Source organism: Pleuronectes platessa, chromosome 17 (assembly GCF_947347685.1).
Source record: "Pleuronectes platessa chromosome 17, fPlePla1.1, whole genome shotgun sequence".
In the NCBI taxonomy this organism is placed as follows: Eukaryota; Metazoa; Chordata; class Actinopteri; order Pleuronectiformes; family Pleuronectidae; genus Pleuronectes; species Pleuronectes platessa.
The window spans coordinates 11,114,746-11,137,593 of NC_070642.1; the positions used below are offsets into that span (position 1 = coordinate 11,114,746).

Here is a 22,848-nt window from a genome sequence, read left to right on the forward strand (position 1 = left end):
CTTGTGAGGCCGAAGGGTCACCGTCCTGTCGCCAAAACCTGTTAGAACCGTCTTTAGGTCGTCCGAATAATCCCGTTAGGCAGCTGACCCTTAGGGCGACGTGTTTCTGTCACGTGTGTAAAAACAGGTTGGAAATAAATCAAAATGCTCTAAAGGTGTCACTGGACTCGGGTTGTGTCACAGCCTGCAACTTTATCAAGAGAGTGATCTTTAGATGCTTGCATAATTGTGTGCTGCTGTTGCATAAGTGAGTAGAAATGCAGGGTTTAATTAAAAGCAGCTAACAAAGGCAACAGTCAGGGGTTTTGTCGTTGCACAGTACACACTGCAATTCCTAGAATTTGGTTTATGAAGCCCGGCTCTGGCTTGGAACTGATATAAAGGCATTCAGACTCAAAGAGCCATGCAGTGTTTTCCTAAGAGCCCCCACAGAACTTCTAGTAATTGTTTTTGTCGGGTCGCTATTAACTAAATGACGCCAAGTAATAAACTGTCTCAGATATGAATCGTGTTTTGCAGCTGCTGTCTACGGGAGAGTGGTTGATGTGTACAAGTGCAGGAGCAGAGACACAATAACAAGCAGTGAATATGGGAACTGACACTCTTGTTTTGAGTCTGTGCTTGTTTACAACTCGACAAAGGCCCGCCACACAACTGACTGACGTGAAAAAAACAGACCTCCTGGGTCTCACCCGGCGTAACCCCACTTTAACCATCGAGTAAATCTCATAATGCAATTAAATCATTACAGTTGAGTTGTTTATAAAAGCCCAGTGTCGCACCCGTGGTGGGATAAACACGAGCCAATTACACATGTAAAACAGGTGAAAACATTCATTTAGCACGTACAGTATCTTGAGCAAAGTTCCTAACTGTCCTTTCTCACCACAAATACAAAGACAGTGAGATGGAACAAGTGTGGTTATAATGTGCGTGGGCCAGAAGGAGCAATGGTGGGTCACTCAATCCGCTCTGACAGGGTTTTACCCTCTTTATATACAGTCTAGGGTTTTCGCCCGCAACTCACTTGATACTGCCTGGGGGAAAATCTGATACATTGTTTAATTGTTTGTTCACCTAATGCTGAGTTTAGAAGGGGCTGGGGAAGACTTTTGTGAAGTCTTTCCTCTATTTAAGCTCACTTTTATACCTTCATTCACTGTTATTATATCTGATCTTTCATTCACATCCTGTGCTCAGAAGGATATCATTCATTAAAACCCGAAACATCAGGTATAACGATCAAAGCTCTGTCAGTCGTTCTTTATTGGGGGAATAAATCAGGTTTGAAGCCTCATTGAAAAAGCATTGCCACGAAAATATATATGGTCTACATCAATAAAAACTGTGTGAATGTATTTTGAGGTCTAAAGTTTCCCACAATGTGTAAAACTCAAAGTTTGTGGATGCTACAACAGTAAATGTGTGATTTTATTCAACACAGTGCAGATATGATTCTGCCACATGCCACTAAATCTTGCATTGCATTACTGTGATCAAAATTATTATTGTAATCCACATTCAAACTCAATTATGGAAATTAATGGAAGTTACTCCAACGAGGAAAGACTCACTCTTTTATACGGCACATCTCAAATGTTTGAAGGATTCAAGGCGTCTAGTGAGATATCATTTGTTACACTATCTATTTTTTCATATCTAAAATATCACTCTACATTGATTTTTACACCTCAAAACAAATCAAAGTTAAATTATACCCACATCCTATTAAAGTTCACTGAATAGTTATAGGTTACATATTTTTCAAATAAATATCCGAGCAGCCACAGCCATGTAGATACTGTATCACACACAAAAAATAAATAAAAAAACATTAATAAGTGTGTGCATGTTGCAGAAATAGAAAGCAAACAATATCATTTCCAGTTACTCATTTTTTGTGAAATATTTAACCTTAACAAAAACATTATCAGGATGGTCTTAGTGGGAGTAAAACTAGTGCGATTATTTTTGAAAGATTTGCAGACACCGATCTGAATGATGTTAGCAGGATGATGTCCAACTCACACACTAGGTGGCGGCACAACAACAAAACAACATGGCACAAATAAACGACATGTGACATCTCTAATAATCATACAGAAAACAACAGCAAATGAAAAACATTTGAGGCTAAGGCTTGATAGGAAGACGTGAATAAGTTAGTTTGTGTTTGTTGTTATAATCTTACTGCTTAAGCACCTGTTCACTTTAAGTTATGAAAGATTTAAGACATATTAAAAATGAAATCCAACTTGCAGCTAAAACTCAGGTGTGTAAACATAAATCCTAAATTACAGAAGGCCATAATTATACAGTGGTCTACATTTCATATTCTAAGTGTAGTCAGAATGGCCACTTACGCACATTCTGAATTGCAATTTGTAACAATAATAATCTCAGAAAAGAAGTAGGACCGGATATTTGGAGACTAAATATTCCAGTGTCTGTTTGCCTACACGATATTAGAAATCAATTCACCATTTAGTAGGTTTCTTGCACTGCTTTTGTTCAAGAGAGTAAAATGTATGTCCATCAAAATTATAAAAGTCGATTACAAGAAATATTGATTACAGATGTGTCCTTTTATGAAGAAGTCTGATTTCATGTCCCTCATTCCCATGAAAATAAAAACCTACATTTAAAATGTGCTTTATATGTTGGGAGCGAGTGTAAAATGAAAAAGATATGTGAAAAGGTAAAAAGAAAGTACATATACTTCATGTCTTTATGAGTGCATACAATGATGGCCAGTGTATTTCTGTAAGTAATTACCATCACCAAGTTTGTTTGTTTTTTAGCAGGACTTCACAAACATTTCACAAAACAATTTCCAAGAATTCTTTTAAGGGGTAAATGCCTGACCCAGGGAAAAACCTTTTAATATAAGTTTGGATCCAGATCAGGGGGCAGATCCTGGATGTTTTCACATAAGGTTGTTTATATAACATTTTTCCTTGATTCCTCAGAGAACAATTCATGGATCTCGATGAAAAGATAAATCTGACATGTTTAGAGGACAGATGTCTATGCTTTGGGGACAGATATGTTGACCCTTGATCCACTGCATCAAAGGTTTAAATATTATGAACCATCAAGTATGTTGCTGCTGAGCTGGAAATAAGCAGAGGATGTAAATAATGTACAAAAATGCCCCTTGGACCGGTTTCATGCTTCCCTAACTGTGCGTATTGTAGCTCATTGATAAATTCTACATTCAAGGTCTTACATGGTCTTGAGGTGCCAACCATTGCTTAAATTAAATAAGTATTGCAGTTTCTTGGTGCGCTGCACTTCTGGTGAAAAAAGGCACCAGTCATGCAGATCATTTTCTAGTCATATTCAGAAAAATACCCAGATATGGTTACAAACTGGCCAGGGAGGACATCTAGTGGTTAGCTGCTGCATGGTCCACTATCTGGTAACAGCAGTTCCTTAACACGTTTCCCCTGAGCATATTAGGATATGATACTCTCACTAGGTATACTGTATGTAACAGGAAGCTCACATGATAGCTGTGCAAACCCTCCTTATCAGTCTCTGCAGCTGTGGATGTCATTGTAAAAACAAACACTAAATATAGAGAGAGGAGCATGATACACAGAGGATGGTGGTAGTTGATACTATTTCAGCCTCCAAGGCAGTTCAATGCTGTCTGGTCCAGGTCGGAGGAAACCGCTGACCACCTCGTACGTAGCAAACACGGCAACCCCAACAGGGAACGCGCGCAAAACGCTGATGCCCAAGCTTCTGTAGAAGACGCCGACTCCTTCCACCCGCACCGTGTCAGTCAGGCAGTGGATAAGACCTCTGTATTTCCTCGGGCCCCGAATGCCGTCCATCTGCAGACGGGATTTGATCACATCCATGGGTGTGCCTACAGTCCAACCCACCATTCCTGCCAGTCCACCGGCCAGCATCACAGCGCTCCAATCTGGGTGAAATCGGAAGATACTGATGTTAAAAGGGAGACATCCTAATCCTCAGAGAATTCAAAACCTAATGGCTTCCGCATGTTTGCCTTGGCTGTGTTTGGAAGCCATGGTTATGCTCAACTCCGCTCATGCAAACACTTTTGATTTACTGTCATGCAAAGGAGCAGATAACCAACAGAAAGGAAATAATAACAATAAATGTTTGTTTTTTTTAAGAATCAGAAGAGTCAAGGTTGTACTTCAAAACATTAGAACATGCATTAAGCTCGGTTTTGCCAAAGACTTGTGTACAGGAAATGTAAACCACTAAAGAAACTTCCCCGAAAGAAAGGAAATGCAGAGCGTGGTGGCAAGGTGACGTAGGCGGTGTTCATCCCTGGTATTAACATGCTTCTGGTGTAATCCCACAAGTGGACAAGACTCTGAGTTCACACCTGGTATTAGAACGCGTCTAGACAAACGTCTCAAGTGAGCACTTGTGATCAGATCCCACTTAGCCCGCACTATATGCAAATTGACACATACAGAGTGTTGTTGTTTCAAGCTAGTCTGTCTCTATTCTCACTGTGTGTGTGTTTGTGTGTGTTAGAGCCTGACAAATATGTAATTTCCGGGTGCCTACGGCGATGTAAGAGGGTAATCAGTCATTCTCAGAGATTCTTAAGATGTCATTATCAAACCTTCATGACATAGAAATGTAATTGAGACGTCATATTTTTCAATTTAACGATTAGGTTATGAATAAATAAGAAGAAAACACATTTGTAACCAAATATTTTCAACTTGAATTAAAAGACAAACATTTGTATGTAAAATGTTGACATAAATACTCTTTTCTGAGTCGTTTATTCTGAAAAATAAAAGTAGATTTGGATAAATATAAACACAGATGTCAATATAGATCCCTGGCTTTTTTTTTGGCTTTGCATGTACTGCAGACATCACCATCTTTGGAGAAGTAGCCTCGTACTTTACTGCCCGTTCACAATTACATATCTGTTCGAAGTAATACTTTGAGATGAATATATATAACCCTGAGAGGCGAATATCGGCAAACTAATAAATTGGTCAGGCTCTTGTGTGTGTGTGAGAGAGAGAGAGAGAGAGAGAGAGAGAGAGAGATACAGTGAGAGAGAATTACACATACATCAATGTACTGTATGTTATGTATTTCTTTGGGTCATTATCAAACTGGCCCTGGATGCATTTGCACACATACACCTAAAACAAACAACCTCCAAATGTGGCCTCGGTGGATGTCAATGCATTCTCAGAGCTACCGACAAGACGCACGTTCACGCCAGGTGTGAATGGGGACGTACACTTCACTCACCTGGACTTTTCTTGCCACTGCGCGTGAGTAATTCGCAGCACGTGGAATAGGTCCAGAAGTACATGGCAAACGATGGTGCGTCTCGTAGTATGAGCGGCAGTATTCCTCTGTAAAGGCCCCGGACACCCTCTTCTCTAATAATGCTCAGCAGACAGTGAATTGGACCACGGTACTTAGGTTTGGGCATGTTGGGTCCTCCTCGCTTGGACTCGGTCTGACACTGCAGTCTCACTTTCACGATGTCACCTGGCGCCAGCACCGAAGTCTGTTGGACAAAGGAGATAAGGGAACCCTATCAGATTTCTCAAAACGTGGACACAAGAAATATTTCTGGCAGTTCATGATGATTGTCTCCATTACCTGAACTGTACCCGCCACCAAACCAGACAGGAAGACATCTAGCTTTCTGTTTGGAGCCGTGCGATCAGCTCCTCGTGCCTGGTTCAGACGCCGCAGGCAGTCCCTGTATGTGGCGAATACTACGGCGGACGTCACAGAGATCGTGCTGATGGGTATGGTCATGCCCTTGAAGAAGCCATGCGCCTTGTGACAGAAAAGAAAAGAGGGACACCAGTGAGAAGTAGTAAACAAAGCAAATTTGTTTGCATATTTAGCAATTCAGTTGGCTTTAAGTGCCCGTTGGAGAAAATCACATTTTTAAACACGATGACTGAAAATAAAAAAAGATTCAAACAGCCAGGGTTTATGTCTTCGCACGGTGGGGCGGGGCCATGCTAGCATATTTGTATACTGGAAATGAGTGAGGAAGGTGTATAGGTAGATTTAAACAATTTTAATTTTTTTTCCAATAAAAACCTTTTCCACCTGTAATTTTGAGGAACAAAGAAGAGTTTCAGCGGCTGGTGGAGTGGAGCCTTAGCTCTAAGGTTAACTAGCATTTAAGTCCAAATGAAGAGGTAATGAATTTCAAATATGCTAAATCACTTTTAGCTAGGAAAGTCATCATGAGTTGTTTCCTGTCTCCGCCAAGGAGGTTATTATTTCACCATTGTCCGTTTGTTTATTGGTTGGATTGTATATTTTCTGTTTGTAAGCAAGATTTCAGGAGATACAGGACAAAATACCAAAATAATCAGGCACAGTTAGGTAACAGATTTTTATAAGTGCATGCAATTTGGTGCAGCTTCATGGGCCATTGCAGATGTTTGTTTCTTAACCTTAAGTGACACATTCAGAAACAGCTGTGAATGTTTTTTATGCGGCTGAGAAAAAAAAAGCAGCACTTACCCCTTCTTTTGAAAATGTTGCAACAGCACACTGCCATATTCCAGTAAACTGTTTCTGGGTCTGGATCCGGACCTAGAAAGATTAATGCGACGGTGTAATAACTATATTTATTTGTTAAACAGCTGTTTTGTGTTTCAAGTATTTGCTACTTACCCGCACTGTCTCCAGAGGGTAGCCCAGAGCAACACCACATGCTCCTGTGTGATTACATAAGACACCACAAACTATGACGATCAACCATATTGACTTTAACTGCAATATGTGACTCAGGTACTGTTAACCTATAAGTTAGATGTAAATATTTACTGCTCCTTTGTATTTACCTTCTTTTTTTGTAAATAAAGCCTGTTAGTAGTCAGGCAAAATAAGATCTTCTGTGTGATGTATTTCATTTTTTCATGAACCAACACATAAATACAAATTAATTTCGATGTAATTTTTTTTTTTTAGAAAGATCTGGGATCAGCTACTGAAGTGACACCCCTGAAGGAATTTTAAAGATAGATTTAACTTGTATATAGCGCACATGATGGATTAGTTATACATTCAATATATGGCCAATAAAACAATAGCAATATTTTTTTCAATATAACTTCCATCAATAGCAATTTAACAAAAGTTAAATAAACATCCATATATTACTTATGCATTGTGCAAGCACAGTAAGGAGGAATAACACATTATTGTTTTTAATGTTCAACAACAGGTTTGAACCACAATCTTCACTGAGGAGAAATATTCCAACTTAAAAATGATTTTTATATAAATATCTAATTTTCTTGGTATAAATCTTGATTCATATGAAAAGGTTTATCTTGACGGCAGTTTTGGTCATATTGACCGCCTCAGTTACCCTTTTGAAATAATTGTTCATTGTTAAGCTAACAGGACTCACACATCAGGTTAGCTTACCGCTGCTTCTAAGAACTAGGACTGGGTGATAACCATGATCAAAATTATATCCAGATTAAAAATTCATATCAGTCGATAATGATAATTATCAGGATAAATGTCACATTATTATTTTAAAGACTGATTTAGTTTCTGAGTGAATATTGTCATTTTTTAAGCATATTTATATATATTAAAAACATTATCCTATTTTCAGTGTGTTTTATCAGTGTAAGCTTTTACTGCTAAACACATTTATTATTTAAATGTATAGTATTAATTTGTGTGTTACCAGTAAGGCGTCTACAGGCTCCACATGTTATGCCACTGTTCTTATTACTCTTGACACTTGATAAACAGCAAACACAAATCTGAGGTAGACCATGCATGTGTTCATACACCATGCATAAACATTACACTGCATCGATATGTTTATTACTGTATTATATCGCTATTGATAATAATTATTGATATTGTTTTATTGCCCGGCCCTACAAGAAACGACACACTACCTATAGTTAAAGTAGATCAGATACACACATACATACTGTATGAATAGAAGTAGTTTTAATATGATTCCCCCATGTGCTGTCCTACAGTCACATAACCACACAGAAGCTAACTTAGCCATGTAGCAAACACTGCAACCGCCCTACCGGTGACGTTCAATACAAAACTAGCTAAAGCAGCCTTGTATCTTTTACCTGCCAGGGATCCGGAGACGAAATCCACGATGTGCATGTTGTCAGATGGTGACAGGTCCGCCGGTACGTCTCAGATGAGAGTTCATTCTTCCCTCACTTCATACAAACCCACGATAACCTTCAGCGTGCTGCTGTTACGTGACGTAAAGGAGGAGGAGTTTCACGCTGCTAGCCATACAGCAGCGCTTCCGGGTTTACCCGAGGGATCCACTGTGACTGCGCGATCGTATGACTCATAGGAGATATTAGCTTTTGAACACTATCAGATCAAGCGGGAGTCACACATAACTATTGTATTGCGTGCTCTATAGAATCGAAAGTAACTTTTTAAAGCTTATTGCATCGTTTAAAAAATTACATAATTTCTTAAAGCTGCCCATTTATAAATATACCCTCAAAGAGGTCGTCTGGTACCATGTTAAAGCAGAGGACGGTGCCCTTGAATATCTGATCAACTGTATTATTCTCCATGCGAAGTTTAGTTCAATATATACACCCTCATGCAATCATCCTGTGCCGATAGGAACTTTTCTCAGCAAATATGATGAAAAGTGTTAATCGTGTACAGATTCTTTGCATATTTATTTGATTGGATTGATTGCTGCTGTAACCTATGAATTTACCCCGATGGATGCGATCAATACGGTTTATCTTATCTTATTTGATCTTATCTTATTAAGTAAACCTGGTTATTATACTAAACATATTAACCCCTGCTTCTTTATCTACTGCGTTCATAGATAAAACACATATTTCGGTTTTTTATTGTTATTAATAATAATGATAAATTATAAATATAGGTGTTGAAAGTTATTATAATGTTATTATCATATGTACACACAGTATGTAACTGATTTCTTTCTTTAAAAGTTTTTTTTTTTCAATTTAAAAAGTTGTTTAAAAAACAAATAAATTATGACAAACTGTTTATAATCTTTTTTTTTTTAAATAACATTCATTGTTGACATAACTGCCCCCATGTACGCACGAGGATCTCTGGACCGTCCATTCGAAAGCAAAACATCACACGGCACCGATGACGCACCTCGACATTGGGAGTCCTTTCATGCCCTCAGCCAATGAGGGCGAGGATTAGCTTGAGCGAGCGGGGTGTCGGCGTCGCCTCTCCCCTCTGATTGGACAGAAACTCGAGCCGACGCCGGTAACCCCCGCCCCCCTCTCCTAGCCCGCTGCTACAGCTGCAGAGACGGAGGAGCGGCAGCCTGTCAGCGCCACTACGGTTAATGGAGGTCGTGTAGGTGAACAGCAGAGTCTCAGTCGGTTAAACAGAGGACGAGTTTCATCCAACGCTCTGAGAAAAGTGAACTGTACCGACTTGGAGTCAGGTGTTAGAGGGAGATTAAAGGAACCAGCTAGCCGGTGCTAGCTAACACAGGGGCTAGGCTTAACTTTCAGGTACACTAGGAAGAGAACGGTGTCTGAAAAAAAGGTTATCAAAGAGATCTTCCTCATTCCGACCACAATCAAAGCATCTACCTCAGCCGAGAAGAGACGCTGACGAGCGGGGATGGACTTCCTCGCAGGATGCGTCGGAGGTAAGCGCTTGTTTCACCCACCGCTCTTATCGCTAGCTAAGATGTGCACACTTGCAAGGACGCCGCCGCCTTGATCCGACACCTCACAGGTGGTTCACATTCTTCACCCGGACGGACGTGCTCCTCTTCGCTGCCAGCGATCCACGCCTGATCCAGAGACACACCCAGCACCATCCATTCCGATGTGATTACAACTCTCTCTCATCATTTCCACTGCATTCTCCAAATTCCACCGCAGGTCGGCACACTACAGCGACCACTGTCCCCTGCCTGCATCTGACCTGCTGCTGGGGGACTTTGACTGAGATGGAGTGGGTTATCACTGGGCTATTGTGTTATCAGCTGCAGGGTGAAGTTACAGTGGTTACAGGAAGTTTGTTATTGTTATTATCCCTGTAATGGGCTTTTGATTGCTAAATTTTTTCAAGGAAGGAATGTTTGAAAGCACCAGGCTTGTTCCTTGTAATAAAGGAAGTGCCAATCTTCTTCATTTCCTACTCCCTGGTGTCACTTGCACAGTCTGCGGAGAGAACTGAAAGTATGCAAACGCCACACAAGTGCAACCCGAGCTGTCGAGCCAGGGCGGCAGAGCTGTTTTAGGTTTCCCCACACGCAACAATCAGATAGCAGGAATCAGTGCACACCCCTCCACAGACCAATCCTGTGCACCCTTCATTCTTCTGTGACGGACCTCCCACACCATGTTGTTTTCCACCCTCTCACATTGTCGTTGATCTAAAGACAACCATCTCAAATGTCAAAACAGGGTGAGCCTAGTGTCACGGTGCTTGGGACAGGAGATGTTGGCATGAAGGTTAAAAGCTCAAATACCCGGATATTAAAGAATGGCTGGTGACACATGAGGTTTTGTTATTACCACCATGATGCAGCATCCTCCCGCTGCTTATGTTTTCTTCTTGGTTCAGGTCATAGCAGTATATCGAGGTCAATGACAACTCATTGTATCGAACACACGCAGGCTTACAGCTAGGACCCACTCCTGATAGGTTCTTTTTTTACAAATGAGTCATGTGACAGAGCAGGCGCTTATAGGATTAGCTCACTGTGGTTTGTTTACCTAGGTGACCCAGGTGGGTCAGGGACTTCAGCCTTGTTCTTAATTTACCTTCAAGAATATTTGGCATCATATTATTGTTTTAAACAGTTTGATTCCTTACCTGACCAAGAAATACAACTTACATCACCTGAAAATATAACCGTGACGATCAGCTACTTATTTGTAAACATTTGACCAGCTTCATATAATGCTACATTTAATTTACCTGGATAATCGTTCAGACAATGTTACTCAGCTAAGTATGACACATCATATACATTACAAACATGACAAAATATATAGAGATCATATAACAATTCATTGTATTGCAGGAAAGCCAAACGGCTCAATGATTAGCAACATTGCCCATATCATTAAAATCTATGATATTTTATGGCTTGAGGGGTTATGTTAGAGGGCAGGTCTATAATCTGCAGGTACTCTTTCAGTAAGTTTCCCGAGATCACCCCTGGTTAATTATTAACCACTAGATATGGAGATTTCTACCCCAAGGGCTCTCTTAATCCAAACAATAACAAAAGACCATTTCTGGGCGACAGTATGGTCTCATCTATGTACAAGTGCAATGTGATGCCATTGACATGTGACCAAATATAAAAGACCATTACTTTGATTACAATTACAGATTTGAGAATATTTAATGTTGGAGAAGTTGCTTACACCTTCCACTTTTTTAATTGTTGTATGTGTGTTCGGGCTAGGAGCCGTTATTAAGTTTCAGGTGAGAAGCCCCAACTGGCATCACATAAAGGGCATGTGCTGCCTTAACTCAAATTATGTAACGATCAAGGACGTGCTAAGAAAGTTTTAGAGGGTGATGATGCCCCGTGAGCTGGCTGCGGCTCAATATGGCAGCGTTACCATGGGGGAGATGGCAGCCGACTCTAAAATTACACAACAGAGCCAGAAGAAGAGCCAAAAGGTTCTGGGCACATGGGCCAGATGGACAGGCCTGTGCACTGTAAGGGTAATGAAAAGTCGGTTTTGAGTGTCTCACACCTTTTGATAGAATTATGTACAGAACCTTCGATACGATTTCAGAGAACCTCTGTATGAGTTCAGTGTGGATATGAAGCAGCAGAAAAGGGAGTGGTGGGGTGTGAAACCAGGAAGTAGAAGGAAAGTTGTTGGAATGTAAGCAGATACAGTAGTTAATACCACAAACAAAGATATCTCATTAGGCTATGCCTCTTACCATAGGCTGTCTGAACATTTGCAGTACTTTTTCCACGTTTAAATGCTGCAAATCCGGTCATGCAGGTTTTCCATAATAATAAGACATGCTTGCAACCTAGTTCTTCTTATGTTATGCATGTGCTGATGTTAAGCAGTCAGGTCAATAACCAGTACAGAGAGAGACGACAAGTGTCAGTAGAAGGCTTCAAGACCTTAGATGAAAGTCCTTGGGATTAGAAATGTGAAGTATGGCTCTTAATAAGCTATTTAGCTCTTTATTCTACAGATATAGTTTGGACTTTTGCTAGTTTAGGTTTTTTGAACATTGGAATAAAGGCAAATGTGGCAGATTGACCAGTTACATTGTGTTTGTTAAAGATAAAGGCACTAAGAGAAGACTTTATGTATTTTTTGTTTGTGGTTTAATCGTAGTTTGTGTCAAACTCTGTGAAAGTGAATAAAAACCCAATTCCTGCATTGAACCTCTTGGATTTAAGTGCAGGAACAAAACATTATTGTCCTGTAATTATATATCCATCATCACAAAATTGCTGTATCGTGACATCATCGTGGGCCATGTGTTGGTATTGTGTCTGTCAGTAGGTTAATAATAAGTTGAACTGAAATGGCATGAAATTTAAGATGCCCAAATGCTAGGAATAATTTGTGGGAAATAGGTGAAAATACACATAATTATGTTATATATACAAAATACTTTAAATCAATAATATGTTTCACTCTCTCAGGCCTCTTCTGTTTACGGTGTTAATTTGAGAACACATTTTTATTTTCCATTATGTCTCCTGCCTTTGTCTTCAGGTGCTGCTGGAGTCTTAGTTGGACACCCATTCGACACAGTTAAGGTAGGAGAAGTACAAAAAAATTTAATTCACAGTGAAATACCTCACATTTATAAAAAAGGGTTAAAGGTCATTCTGTATTTTAACATGTCCTACTGTTAAAAACAAACAATCAACCCTTTATTAACTTCATCATACATTTGTTTCATTAATGTTCCTTTTCCCTGAAACATATTTATCTAATGCTTAGATTAAGTTTCATCTCAACACAATGTATGCAGCAGCACAGTAAGATGGTCAGTAGTTGTCGAGGGGGTTAACATGAAGAGTGTCTTCTGGTGCAGGTGAGACTGCAGGTCCAGAGTATTGATAGGCCACTGTACCGCGGGACCTACCACTGTTTCCAGTCCATTATCCGGCAGGAGTCGGTAAGTGCATTTATTTTCCTTTCAAATCTAATGCTGAAGTCTATATTAAGTCATATCACTGGGTGTTAGGTTAGTCTTTCCCTCTTTGGGCTGTGAAGCTGTCAACTTGCTAAGAAATGTAGGGAAAACTGTCATGGCTGGACATAAATAGATGTTCACTCTTAAGTCAGACTGGTCAGCGCGATGGTCAAGTTACAGTACGTCAAATACACGAGGCCAAAGTGGTGAACATTCCTGGTGGAGATAAGTAAAGTGCTGTAGAATCAGGTCAGACCTGTTTGGTGTGTTTATTTTCAAGCTCAAAGTTTCAGTGTGTGGAATTCAAATTAAGTTTAAAAAGTTTAGAATTACAGAAGTACATTGTAAAGATAGTGTCCTTTACACCATCAGCATTCTTTTTTATTTTTGAAGAAGCTTGCTAAACAGTGCATAGCTTCTCTTGCCGACTTAGTCACACATAGAGGAGGCTGGTGTACTTGTGTGTACAGTGACAAAATAAACAGTTACAGTAATGACAGGAAGATTGTTAATGTATTTGTGGTTTGATTCATATGAGATAATTACAGGGATTTAAGTTGTCCTTCACTTTGATAGATTCTTGTCAAATGTATATCAGACAGGCCATGTTTGTGATGAGTGATCTGATGGGAGAAACCCTGTGAACCTTTATTGCGTTGATTCCACAATTAATTAAATAAAAAATCGATGACTCAGTTTAAGACCGAAATGTTTTTTAAGCACTTAGCACATCTTATGTGTTAAAACAGCTTGTCTAACGTGACATCTCTCTCTTTCTCCACAGCTGTTGGGATTGTACAAAGGCATTGGGTCCCCCATGATGGGCCTGACGTTCATCAATGCTATAGTGTTTGGTGTTCAGGGAAACACCATGCGTCGCCTGGGACACGACACCCCTTTGAACCAGTTCCTTGCTGGTGCAGCGGCAGGTGCCATCCAGAGCGTCATCTGCTGCCCCATGGAGCTGGCTAAGACACGCATGCAAATGCAGGGTACCGGGGAGAAGAAATCCACCAGGAAGTTGTACAAGAACTCCCTGGACTGCTTGGTACGCATCTACAACCGTGAGGGTGTGAGGGGGGTGAACAGAGGCATGGTGACCACGCTTATCCGAGAAACACCTGGCTTCGGAGTGTATTTCCTGGCCTACGATGTGCTGACGCGTCACCTTGGCTGTGAGCCCAACGACCGCTACATGATCCCCAAGCTGCTGTTTTGCGGGGGCATGGCTGGCATCGCCTCCTGGCTCTCCACTTATCCCGTGGATGTGATCAAATCGCGGCTCCAGGCAGATGGGGTCGGTGGAGTAAACCAGTACAGCGGCATCGCTGACTGCGTGCGACAGAGCGTGAGGAGAGAGGGCTACATGGTGTTCACGCGGGGCCTCACCTCCACGCTGCTGAGAGCCTTCCCTGTGAATGCAGCTACCTTTGCTACGGTCACCCTCGTTCTCTTGTACGCTCGGGGGGAGGAAGCGCGACCACAAGAATGTGAGCTGGCTCAGCCAAGCCAACATGCACAGATACAGGCCCAACCCAGCAGCCTGTGACCGCACACAGGTCCTCAACCTGGGCACTTTACACGAGCATGGAAAGACAAAACAATACCTTTGCTAGCCAGTCATTCCCACAAGTCATTTATATAAAACGCTTGTTTTTACTCCACGTCACAAAGGAAATAAACATATTTATTTTTAGGTATAATTTAAGTTTAGGATTGCCAATGGAATTGCAAAAAGACGTGTTAAAGGGAGGGTGTTGCCTCTATTAACTTGTCGATAATTGAGATATGTAACATGAGATTTGTGAAAGCTTTCAATAGCAGCTGCTCTTTCCACTGACTTCGACTTGTTACTGGCTGGGTAGTGTGTACAGTGTAGACACTGGCAGTTGATATCATGATTGAATACGTCTCCTAATGTGCATCGTTTAACTGCACCTGTATATAATGCTGATTTGAATTTGTTTCCTTTTTTTTTTAAACGTAAACTGGGAAAAAAATGTCCTGCCTTATAATATCAAAACTTTTATTTTGTGTATAGGCGCAGAAGCACCCGTTTGCACCAGAGCTTTTTCCTCTGAAGACGGAATGTAGCATGCGACGTGAGGAGCAGACCTCACCGCTTCTGTCTGCTTTCAAACCAAAAAGCAATACTGCAGCTAACGCACTATTAGTCCCCACAGCACATGAATGACCCTTGTGGACAAAGATCAACTGGTCTGAAGGGCTGTTCAAGTGCAAAGTGTCTGCGTGGGAATCAGACCTGTGAGTGGCGGTACGTTTATGTCTCGTTCGGCATGTTGTGTGATTTTTTTCCAAATAATGTGAGGTTTTATCTTTGTAACTTAACTGCTGTATTAAAGACCTATTCCAGAAGTAGAACATGGCGCGTCATGTGGCACCGCACTTGTCACATTTATTTGACTTGTTTGTTGTAAATCTTACAAAGAAAAATGAGCTTTGAGAATGTTTTAAAGCAGCACGTGATGCGGTTTTTGCAAGGTCATGCTAGGAGGGCCCTTTAAAGTTTTTGTTTTGAAACTATTTAAAAAGTTTAAGGGGCTAACAAATGTTCCAGTATTTATTATGACCCTCATTTACTTAACTCTAGGGGGGTTAAAGGGCTAGGGTAAAAGTTACTGTGTAATTTTGGTTTATTATTAACCTTAGCATGAGAACATCTTTCAAATGGTGCAGGAAACATTTTTAATTATCCTTATTTATCCGAGAAAAAATGCCTAAATTACAGTTTGTATCCCTGTGGAAGATTGCTATTTTAATTGACATGATTATTTTGTGTACCAATCATTGATATACTGTATTAAAACCTGTATGGATTGGGGCTTTAATGAGATGTATTTATTTGTTGAAGTTACAATGTTAGCTATATACAGCTATTATTAATGAGAGGGAATTGTCTGCTTTCTGCATGTGCGTGGTCAGTAACCGATCTGTTATTTTCCGTCTGAATGTTTCCTGTTGTAAAGCAATCACGAGTCATAGGTAATTTCCCATCAGGGCAGTGAATCATCAGCTCGACTGATAACCTGCTCCCTCGGAAGTTGCAAAACTGGAGTATGTGACTGGACAGGTCAAGACGTCACACCACCTTCAGTGTGTGGAATGTAAAGCCGGTTTTACCTCCGGGGTGCTCTGAATGAAACTCCTTGGAGTCGGAGGAGAAAGCGTTTTCTGTGAATCCCGTCGTTTGAATTGAAACATTACTAGTTTGAATTGTTCAGTGCTGCTGAGACACATGAAATACTCCGTGGGATGAGGGTGGGGAAAAATGCAAAGGGATTTTGTTTAAGTAAAAGTTGCTCGTCATTATTTCCACCTCATGAAAAGTGACTGTCAGACGGGGTTTTAATATACAATTCCGTAAATGCCATTTAACGGCTAATATGAAATCCAGCTCATGTGAAAGATGCAATATGTACAGGATGTAACTGTAATCATGTGAGATTGTTTTGAAGTGACTGGTAATATATATATATATATACATATATAACATATTTTTCAGTATAAATTAGTTGTGTGGTCCCTGGATGTTTGAGTTTGAGCAGGTTTTTCAAGTCTCTATTTGATCAGTTAGAGTTCGCTGCTACGCTGAAGAGGTTTTGACAGAAGAGCTGCGACATGATATTTTTGTAACATACATATATACATAACCTGCTTGTCTCGATTTGTCACTGAGGATCTGTACAAATTGGTAAATAAAAAGGATTCTGCAGACGTTTGTGTCTTTTTAATGGAATCTTGCCCTGGAAAAATACCACATCTCCCTTGATGTAATATATAGATCATAACGAGCTGCATCAACACATGAGGGCTGTATAACATTAAATGAAAACAAACTTCATATTTTCACATTTATACAGACACAATGCACTTGAACACAGTCATGATTTCCTGTTTTTTTCCTCTTTCCTCATCCTGTCAGAGATAACCACTCTTCCCTGATTTGATCTCGGATTCATATCACACATCTCATAAAGTGTTATCTTGGATCTAGACATACAGTACTCATATGAGAGCTTGACTAATAATTGATTTATAATACACTCGTTTTCCGAAGAAAGGAGCTCTCTTCTCACTGTACCCACTATTCTGAGTTGAGCTGTAAACCTGTTGAATGAACTGCAGACAAATTAAATCTTGATAGGATTGTGGTTATTGAATGATTTGTTAAATTGATGAGGACGCTTAGTTGAATAAAGTCAAGACAGAGCTTTAGAAAAACAACGCAAATATCTCAAATTAGTCCCTTTTACTCTTTGCCTGCTCTTTACAGTTATAGTCTGATACTACCTTTACAACCCATCTTCTTTAGTTCCCTTTTCAAATTCTATATACTGAAATAAATCAATCATGTATGTTGAATAACTTGTTTTGATATTTGTGTGCTGCCCAGGAGTCAGAAGTATCAAGTGTTGAATACTCAGCTTGTTATGAGTGAGGTCACCTAAAATGCCTCACTAGCAGTGAGAGGCCACTCGGTTCCCTGAATTAAAGATATAAATAAATGTTTTGGCTTCATCAGCGTGGCCTGACTATCTGTGCACTTCCAGGAACAGCTCTTCAGAAGCCGTGTGGAAGAGTGAAATTAAACTTTTAACTTTAGTGAGATAGACATGCTATCTTGAAAAGCAAAAGAAGACTTGAAACGTCCCGAATGAGATCATAAAAAGTCACATTGTAATTTTGAAGGACTCTGCTTTAGCGCCCTCTGCTGATCAGCATAGATAAAAGCAACAACATTGTAAGTTGGCAGTTTAAACCAAATTCTATTGCCTCACTTTTGTTGGGTTCAGTCATGGAAAACTATATTTCCAAAGAAATTATGATGATTTTGAGTATAAAAATAACAAAAATAATTATTATTACTACAACACATTTTAAAAGTCCCGGCTTTTTCATCATCAAATACAAAATATAAATTGCTCTTAAAGTTGTATCGGCAATTGCAATTCAAGTTGCTACGTGAACTCAGTTTAAAGGTCACAATGTCTTTTGTGTTCTGCTATTTTGTGAACTCCTTAAATATACACATAGCTAGTTCAAGAGAAAACTCAGTTGCAATAAACTTACCATTCATTTTGAAATTTATGAAGTGTTTTGTCATGACAGGTCAAACAAAGTGTGGAGTGAAAGTTGCACCAGTGGATCCTGCTTTTTTTTTTTAAATAACCAGTTAAATATTCATATTTAAACTGTTTTGTACATGTTGTGATTACAGTTGGCTGTTGGACTCTGTGACAGAATACAGATCAGCACCACTGAAGGTCAAAACCTTTTGATTTTTTAAATCCAGACATCATTTAATCATTCCATAAAGACAAGCACAAAACATTTAAAACTTTTGTATTGACGGAGCAATGTTACATGCTGTTTACTAAGAGAAATATTAAAATCAACATTTATGCAGTTTCATCAATTTCACCCTTGACTGTGGAAGTCTTGTATTTGCAGTTACACGCAGGAAAATAAAGGTTTAGATCATCGTGCATGACTTTATTGTATTTGTAAAAAAGGCATCATTCCAAGGCTGTTTGTTTGAATCTTTTTCTGAGGGTTCTCACATCCAGACCAACAGTTGGTAAGATTTCCCAGCAGGTTGAGGATGTTGACAAACACAGGAAGCCACGTTAGAGTCAACTAATGTGAAACAGACCTCAGGACAGAGTGTACCTGCTCACAGTGAACAGATCTGCACACAGGATGGTCGCAACTGCTCACATCGTGGGGACGCTGATCCTGCTTTCTTTTATCAGAGCAGGTAATAGAAACATTAACGCAATCTTACTTTGTGGTTTCTCTTGTATGTTCGTTTTTTTCTTTTAACGGCAGAAAAAACTTCTTTGTCCTCTGTATACAGGTGTAGATGGAGAAGACGATCTGATATTTACAGAGGGGGGTTATGATATCACATTTCCCTGTGAAAAGGACATTGATGTGGTCTGCTTTCATATGTGGAAGCTCAGCAGAAGCCAAAGTCAGGACATTGGCATCATCAGTAATGGAGAGATCGTGAGTGTCAGATCAGAGGACGACAGGTGCACTCTACGAATGGAACATCTCACAGGAGAGGATGTCGGACTCCATCGCTGCCATGAAAGGTCATACGGCCTCTCTACTAAGAGTGAGTGCTGTCAATATAAAAGCCTTATGATTGCACATCTTGATGCAGAATCTATTTCATCTGATAGGAGAAAAAAAGAGGAATACAATTTTGTCTTTCTTTCAGCCTTGATCTCTGCCCTGGAGTTAAAACTCCTGCCCGGCAAAACAGTGTCACTGCAGTGTGTGTTACTCTCCTTCTTGGAGAACGCACATTGCTTCACCAGTCGTGGTCAGTTGATCACCCTGACGTGGGTGGACGAGACCGACACTGAGATACAAGACGACGCCCAGCATCAGATAACTCATCGGTCCCGTTGTGATGTAACTCTGACTGTCGCCTTTCAAAGTCCTGAGCTCTTGAAGTTTAGGTGTCGGGCGACTGTGAATGCTCGGGTCCTGACTTCAGTGGAGCTGTTGGTCAGAGCTCCAGGTCTGTCTGTGACTGATTCTAACCAGTAGACACCAATTTGTGAAATGCAGAAGAATTAATGATAATTTTTTCTATTCATTGTAGCTCCGAAAGGGAAGGGAAGAGGCCTGGTTATAGAACTGGATTCTGAAACTCAAGGTGCGCATCAGAGAGCAGTAGCCTATCCAAGTTTATTAAAACTGCTCTGTATATGTATTTAATAAAAATCCTACCGATACAGCAAAAGGCAGACATGATGATAATATTTCAGTGCTTAATAACAAAAGTAGTCATGGCTGTGGAGGGTTTGTTTCTCATATTTCCGTGCGATATTCCTCACCCTTGTAGGTCGTAACCACGGCACCATCGGGGCGGCTGTGGGAGTGGCATGCTGTGTGGTTTTGGCCGTGGCGGTTGCAGTGGTTGTTCTGAACAGAAGAAGAACCAGTAAGTTCGTCAAACATCTCTTACGGCCACAGGAAGCGTCTGCTGAAATCACTCTGCGGTTCATACGTGTGCGGAGGCACTTTGCGTATGTCCTCACATGACGCCTTTCAAAAGTGCACTTGTGCAACATACCTGAGATGTGCCAATGTCCTACAAGTTCTGTTTTTCACACATTGAGTTAAATATTTTGCAATGTTTCATAGGCTCCCTTATATAACCTGTGTATCTAATACTATTAAAGGTCATATATGATATTCATTGCCACTAGATGTCGCACCAGCAACAAATTTTGAATGGGGGGGATCCTTCCTGAGCCAACCCAGCATAAATTGATCGCAAAACTATTTTTAAAGAGATAATGGCAGTAGCAAAATACGAGTACCAGGCTGCAACAGTTAATGGTATACATGTTAAAAAATCCTCTATTGATTTCCGATTGGTCTTCACAGTCTATGAGGCCCTTGAAGATTAAGATGCATTTATTTGTCCCAAACACATGCACAGACATGCACAGGCACACTCATGCAGGTAGGGAAATTTAACCTCTGCTTTTGACCCATCTGGTGCAGAACACACAGAGCAGTGTGTTCTGCACCAGATGGTGCCATGTACGGCGCCCGGGGAGCAGATGTTGGGGGAGTAAGGTGCCTTGCTCAGGGGTACTAGACAGGGTAGGGAGAATCCTCTTGGATTTTTGGACAGATCAATCCAGGTTCGTCTTTTTGTTGTTTCTCCGTGGAGTCGAACCAGAGATGAACCAGAGAACTTTTCTTCCCATAGTCCAAGTTTCTGCCACTAGTCCACCCCCTGTGTGTGTGTGTGTGTGTGTGTGTGTGTGTGTGTGTGTGTGTGTGTGTGTGTGTGTGTGTGTGTGTGTGTGTGTGTGTGTGTGTGTGTGTGTGTGTGTGTGTGTGTGTGTGTGTGTGTGTGTGTGTGTGTGTGTGTGTGTGTGTGTGTGTGTGTGTGTGTGTGTGTGTGTGTGTGTGGGGGGGGTGCTTACACACTTAATATGTGTTTTTTGAGATCTGATCACAAGTACACAGCTCTTACTACTGGTGTAGTTCTGAGATTGGATATATATCCTATCACACCAGACCACATCCGGAGGTTTAAAGGGCCATAGACTGTGTTGAAGTAAGGTGTGGCCACTGTGTGTGTTTACAGTGAACAGCACACGTATGTGCACTAACATGTCCCCGACCGGCTACAGTTACCAACAGAGTCACACACACTTTTCACTGGTGGGGTTTCGCTGTTCAGTTGGCTGTTACTCCCCTGTAGAAAAGATGCTGGCTGCTATGTTGAAGTTTTAAATCTTATCGTAAGTCTTTAATCTGCTCACACAAAAGCTTGGGACACTAGTCCAGCACAGAACACAATTCATGACATGTAAACATAATAATAAGAATGTGTGCATTTATATATTTTTTTATTTTAGACAACCAGCTGCCCGATGAGCCTTGTTCAGACGACTACAGATCAGTCGTAAGTCAAATGTCAAGATTCATACACCAATCAGCAGCCTCTTTTACACGTGGGACCATTTTGAAATGAGAATGTACATCTGTGTATGTCTCCAGGTCATGGATACAGACAATGTCATCTACGCTGACATTAATCTCCTTGGCGGCTCTGACAGAGTGTGGGTCCCTGACGTGGAGCCCACTGAATACTCTTGTGTCCAATACAAATAGTCTTCTGTCCAATAAATATATATATGTTACAGTGTATATTTACTTTGTTTGTGAGCTCCACTTTTGCCCCTGCCGTACATCCCAATACTTTGAAACACTCCACATCAGATCAATGTACTGTTACAGCCAACACATTAGTCGATGAGGTATTTTGCTATTTAATTTGATGATTCAGTGTTGAGATATGAAAAGATGTGAGAGGTATTTAAACAATCTACCTCAATGCATTTACTTATGTTTTTTAGAAATGACCGGCTTCTAAACAGCAGGTGAACCGTGTGTGTACAATTACGTGTAAATCTGTAAATCAAGAGATCATCATGTGTATTTTCATTTATGTCTCTGACTGATTTCTCTGCAATGTATTCATGTTCAAGTCTATAATAAAAAAACGTCACTCTTGTAAACCATAAACTTTATGAACTTACTCATATAACGACTCCTGTCGTGTTTAAAGCGTGTGCTCCTTTGTGATCCCCATTTGTTGATGTTATTTTCCTACATTATTTGTGTAAAGGCAGCTACACAGAGGGCCCATCATAAAGTACAAGAAATGAAATGCACAGAATGCAGACTAATTATACTTGAGATGTATTTTTATTAGGGGATATCATACCAGGTGGAGGAACAGGATGTGGTGGTGATGACAACCAGAAACGTGTTACCAAAGAACAGCATTTCAAGCTTTCAGCTTCACAGCCATCATGCTTCATTTTGAGGACAAACCTGCAATTTTCCTTGTGCAAACACGCTAAACTAAACTGTATTGGTAATACATTCCGGGGTTCAGTCTACAGCTCCTTCTGCTTTCCCCTGCCAGTACACACACACACACACGCACACACAAACACACACACACACACACACACAGTGTACCAACAGCCACAGCAGGTGAGAGACTGCCGGAGCCGGTCCCAGTGTTGCCCTATTTGCATTTTAAATACTTGCAGCCAGCCCACTACTGTGTTCACAGTGCAGTGCAGCACAGCTAATCTACACACCTAAGGT

At 40.5% G+C, this 22,848-nt stretch overlaps 3 protein-coding genes across 3 annotated transcripts; 2 read left to right on the plus strand and 1 right to left on the minus strand.

Annotated features, from left to right (window-relative positions):
* Window positions 1-1,248: 1,248 nt before the first annotated feature.
* On the minus strand, window positions 1,249-8,886 carry slc25a47a (solute carrier family 25 member 47a). Its single transcript, XM_053445171.1, has 6 exons — window positions 8,112-8,886; window positions 6,670-6,713; window positions 6,517-6,588; window positions 5,629-5,811; window positions 5,269-5,533; window positions 1,249-3,934 (listed from the first exon to the last, which is right to left on the minus strand). The coding sequence occupies exons 1-6, from the start codon at window positions 8,146-8,148 to the stop codon at window positions 3,624-3,626; spliced, it is 912 nt and encodes a 303-aa protein (XP_053301146.1). The 5' UTR covers window positions 8,149-8,886; the 3' UTR covers window positions 1,249-3,623.
* Window positions 8,887-9,292: 406 nt separating this feature from the next.
* Window positions 9,293-16,902, plus strand: LOC128460390 (mitochondrial basic amino acids transporter). The gene is made up of 4 exons (XM_053445563.1): window positions 9,293-9,667; window positions 12,741-12,784; window positions 13,066-13,149; window positions 13,952-16,902. Exons 1-4 carry the CDS (start codon window positions 9,640-9,642, stop codon window positions 14,714-14,716), a joined length of 921 nt encoding a protein of 306 aa, XP_053301538.1. The 5' UTR covers window positions 9,293-9,639; the 3' UTR covers window positions 14,717-16,902.
* Window positions 16,903-18,809: 1,907 nt separating this feature from the next.
* Window positions 18,810-22,276, plus strand: LOC128460113 (uncharacterized). Its single transcript, XM_053445154.1, has 7 exons — window positions 18,810-18,946; window positions 19,046-19,309; window positions 19,415-19,720; window positions 19,805-19,858; window positions 20,048-20,146; window positions 21,585-21,631; window positions 21,727-22,276. The coding sequence occupies exons 1-7, from the start codon at window positions 18,889-18,891 to the stop codon at window positions 21,838-21,840; spliced, it is 942 nt and encodes a 313-aa protein (XP_053301129.1). The 5' UTR covers window positions 18,810-18,888; the 3' UTR covers window positions 21,841-22,276.
* Window positions 22,277-22,848: the final 572 nt, after the last annotated feature.

Bases quoted from the DNA above. Each gene is read 5' to 3' on its own strand.
- slc25a47a (XM_053445171.1), bottom strand. From the start codon at position 8,148: ATGCACATCGTGGATTTCGTCTCCGGATCCCTGGCAG. The intron at 6,589-6,669 runs GTAAGTAGCAAA...TAATCTTTCTAG, and splicing joins ACCCTCTGGAGACAGTGCGG to GTCCGGATCCAGACCCAGAA. The intron at 5,812-6,516 runs GTAAGTGCTGCT...TTCTGTCACAAG, and splicing joins CAACATTTTCAAAAGAAGGG to GCGCATGGCTTCTTCAAGGG.
- LOC128460390 (XM_053445563.1), top strand. From the start codon at position 9,640: ATGGACTTCCTCGCAGGATGCGTCGGAG. The intron at 9,668-12,740 runs GTAAGCGCTTGT...CTTTGTCTTCAG, and splicing joins CCTCGCAGGATGCGTCGGAG to GTGCTGCTGGAGTCTTAGTT. The intron at 12,785-13,065 runs GTAGGAGAAGTA...CTTCTGGTGCAG, and splicing joins ACCCATTCGACACAGTTAAG to GTGAGACTGCAGGTCCAGAG.
- LOC128460113 (XM_053445154.1), top strand. From the start codon at position 18,889: ATGGTCGCAACTGCTCACATCGTGGGGACGCTGATCCTGCTTTCTTTT. The intron at 18,947-19,045 runs GTAATAGAAACA...CTCTGTATACAG, and splicing joins GCTTTCTTTTATCAGAGCAG to GTGTAGATGGAGAAGACGAT. The intron at 19,310-19,414 runs GTGAGTGCTGTC...TCTTTCTTTCAG, and splicing joins ATACGGCCTCTCTACTAAGA to CCTTGATCTCTGCCCTGGAG.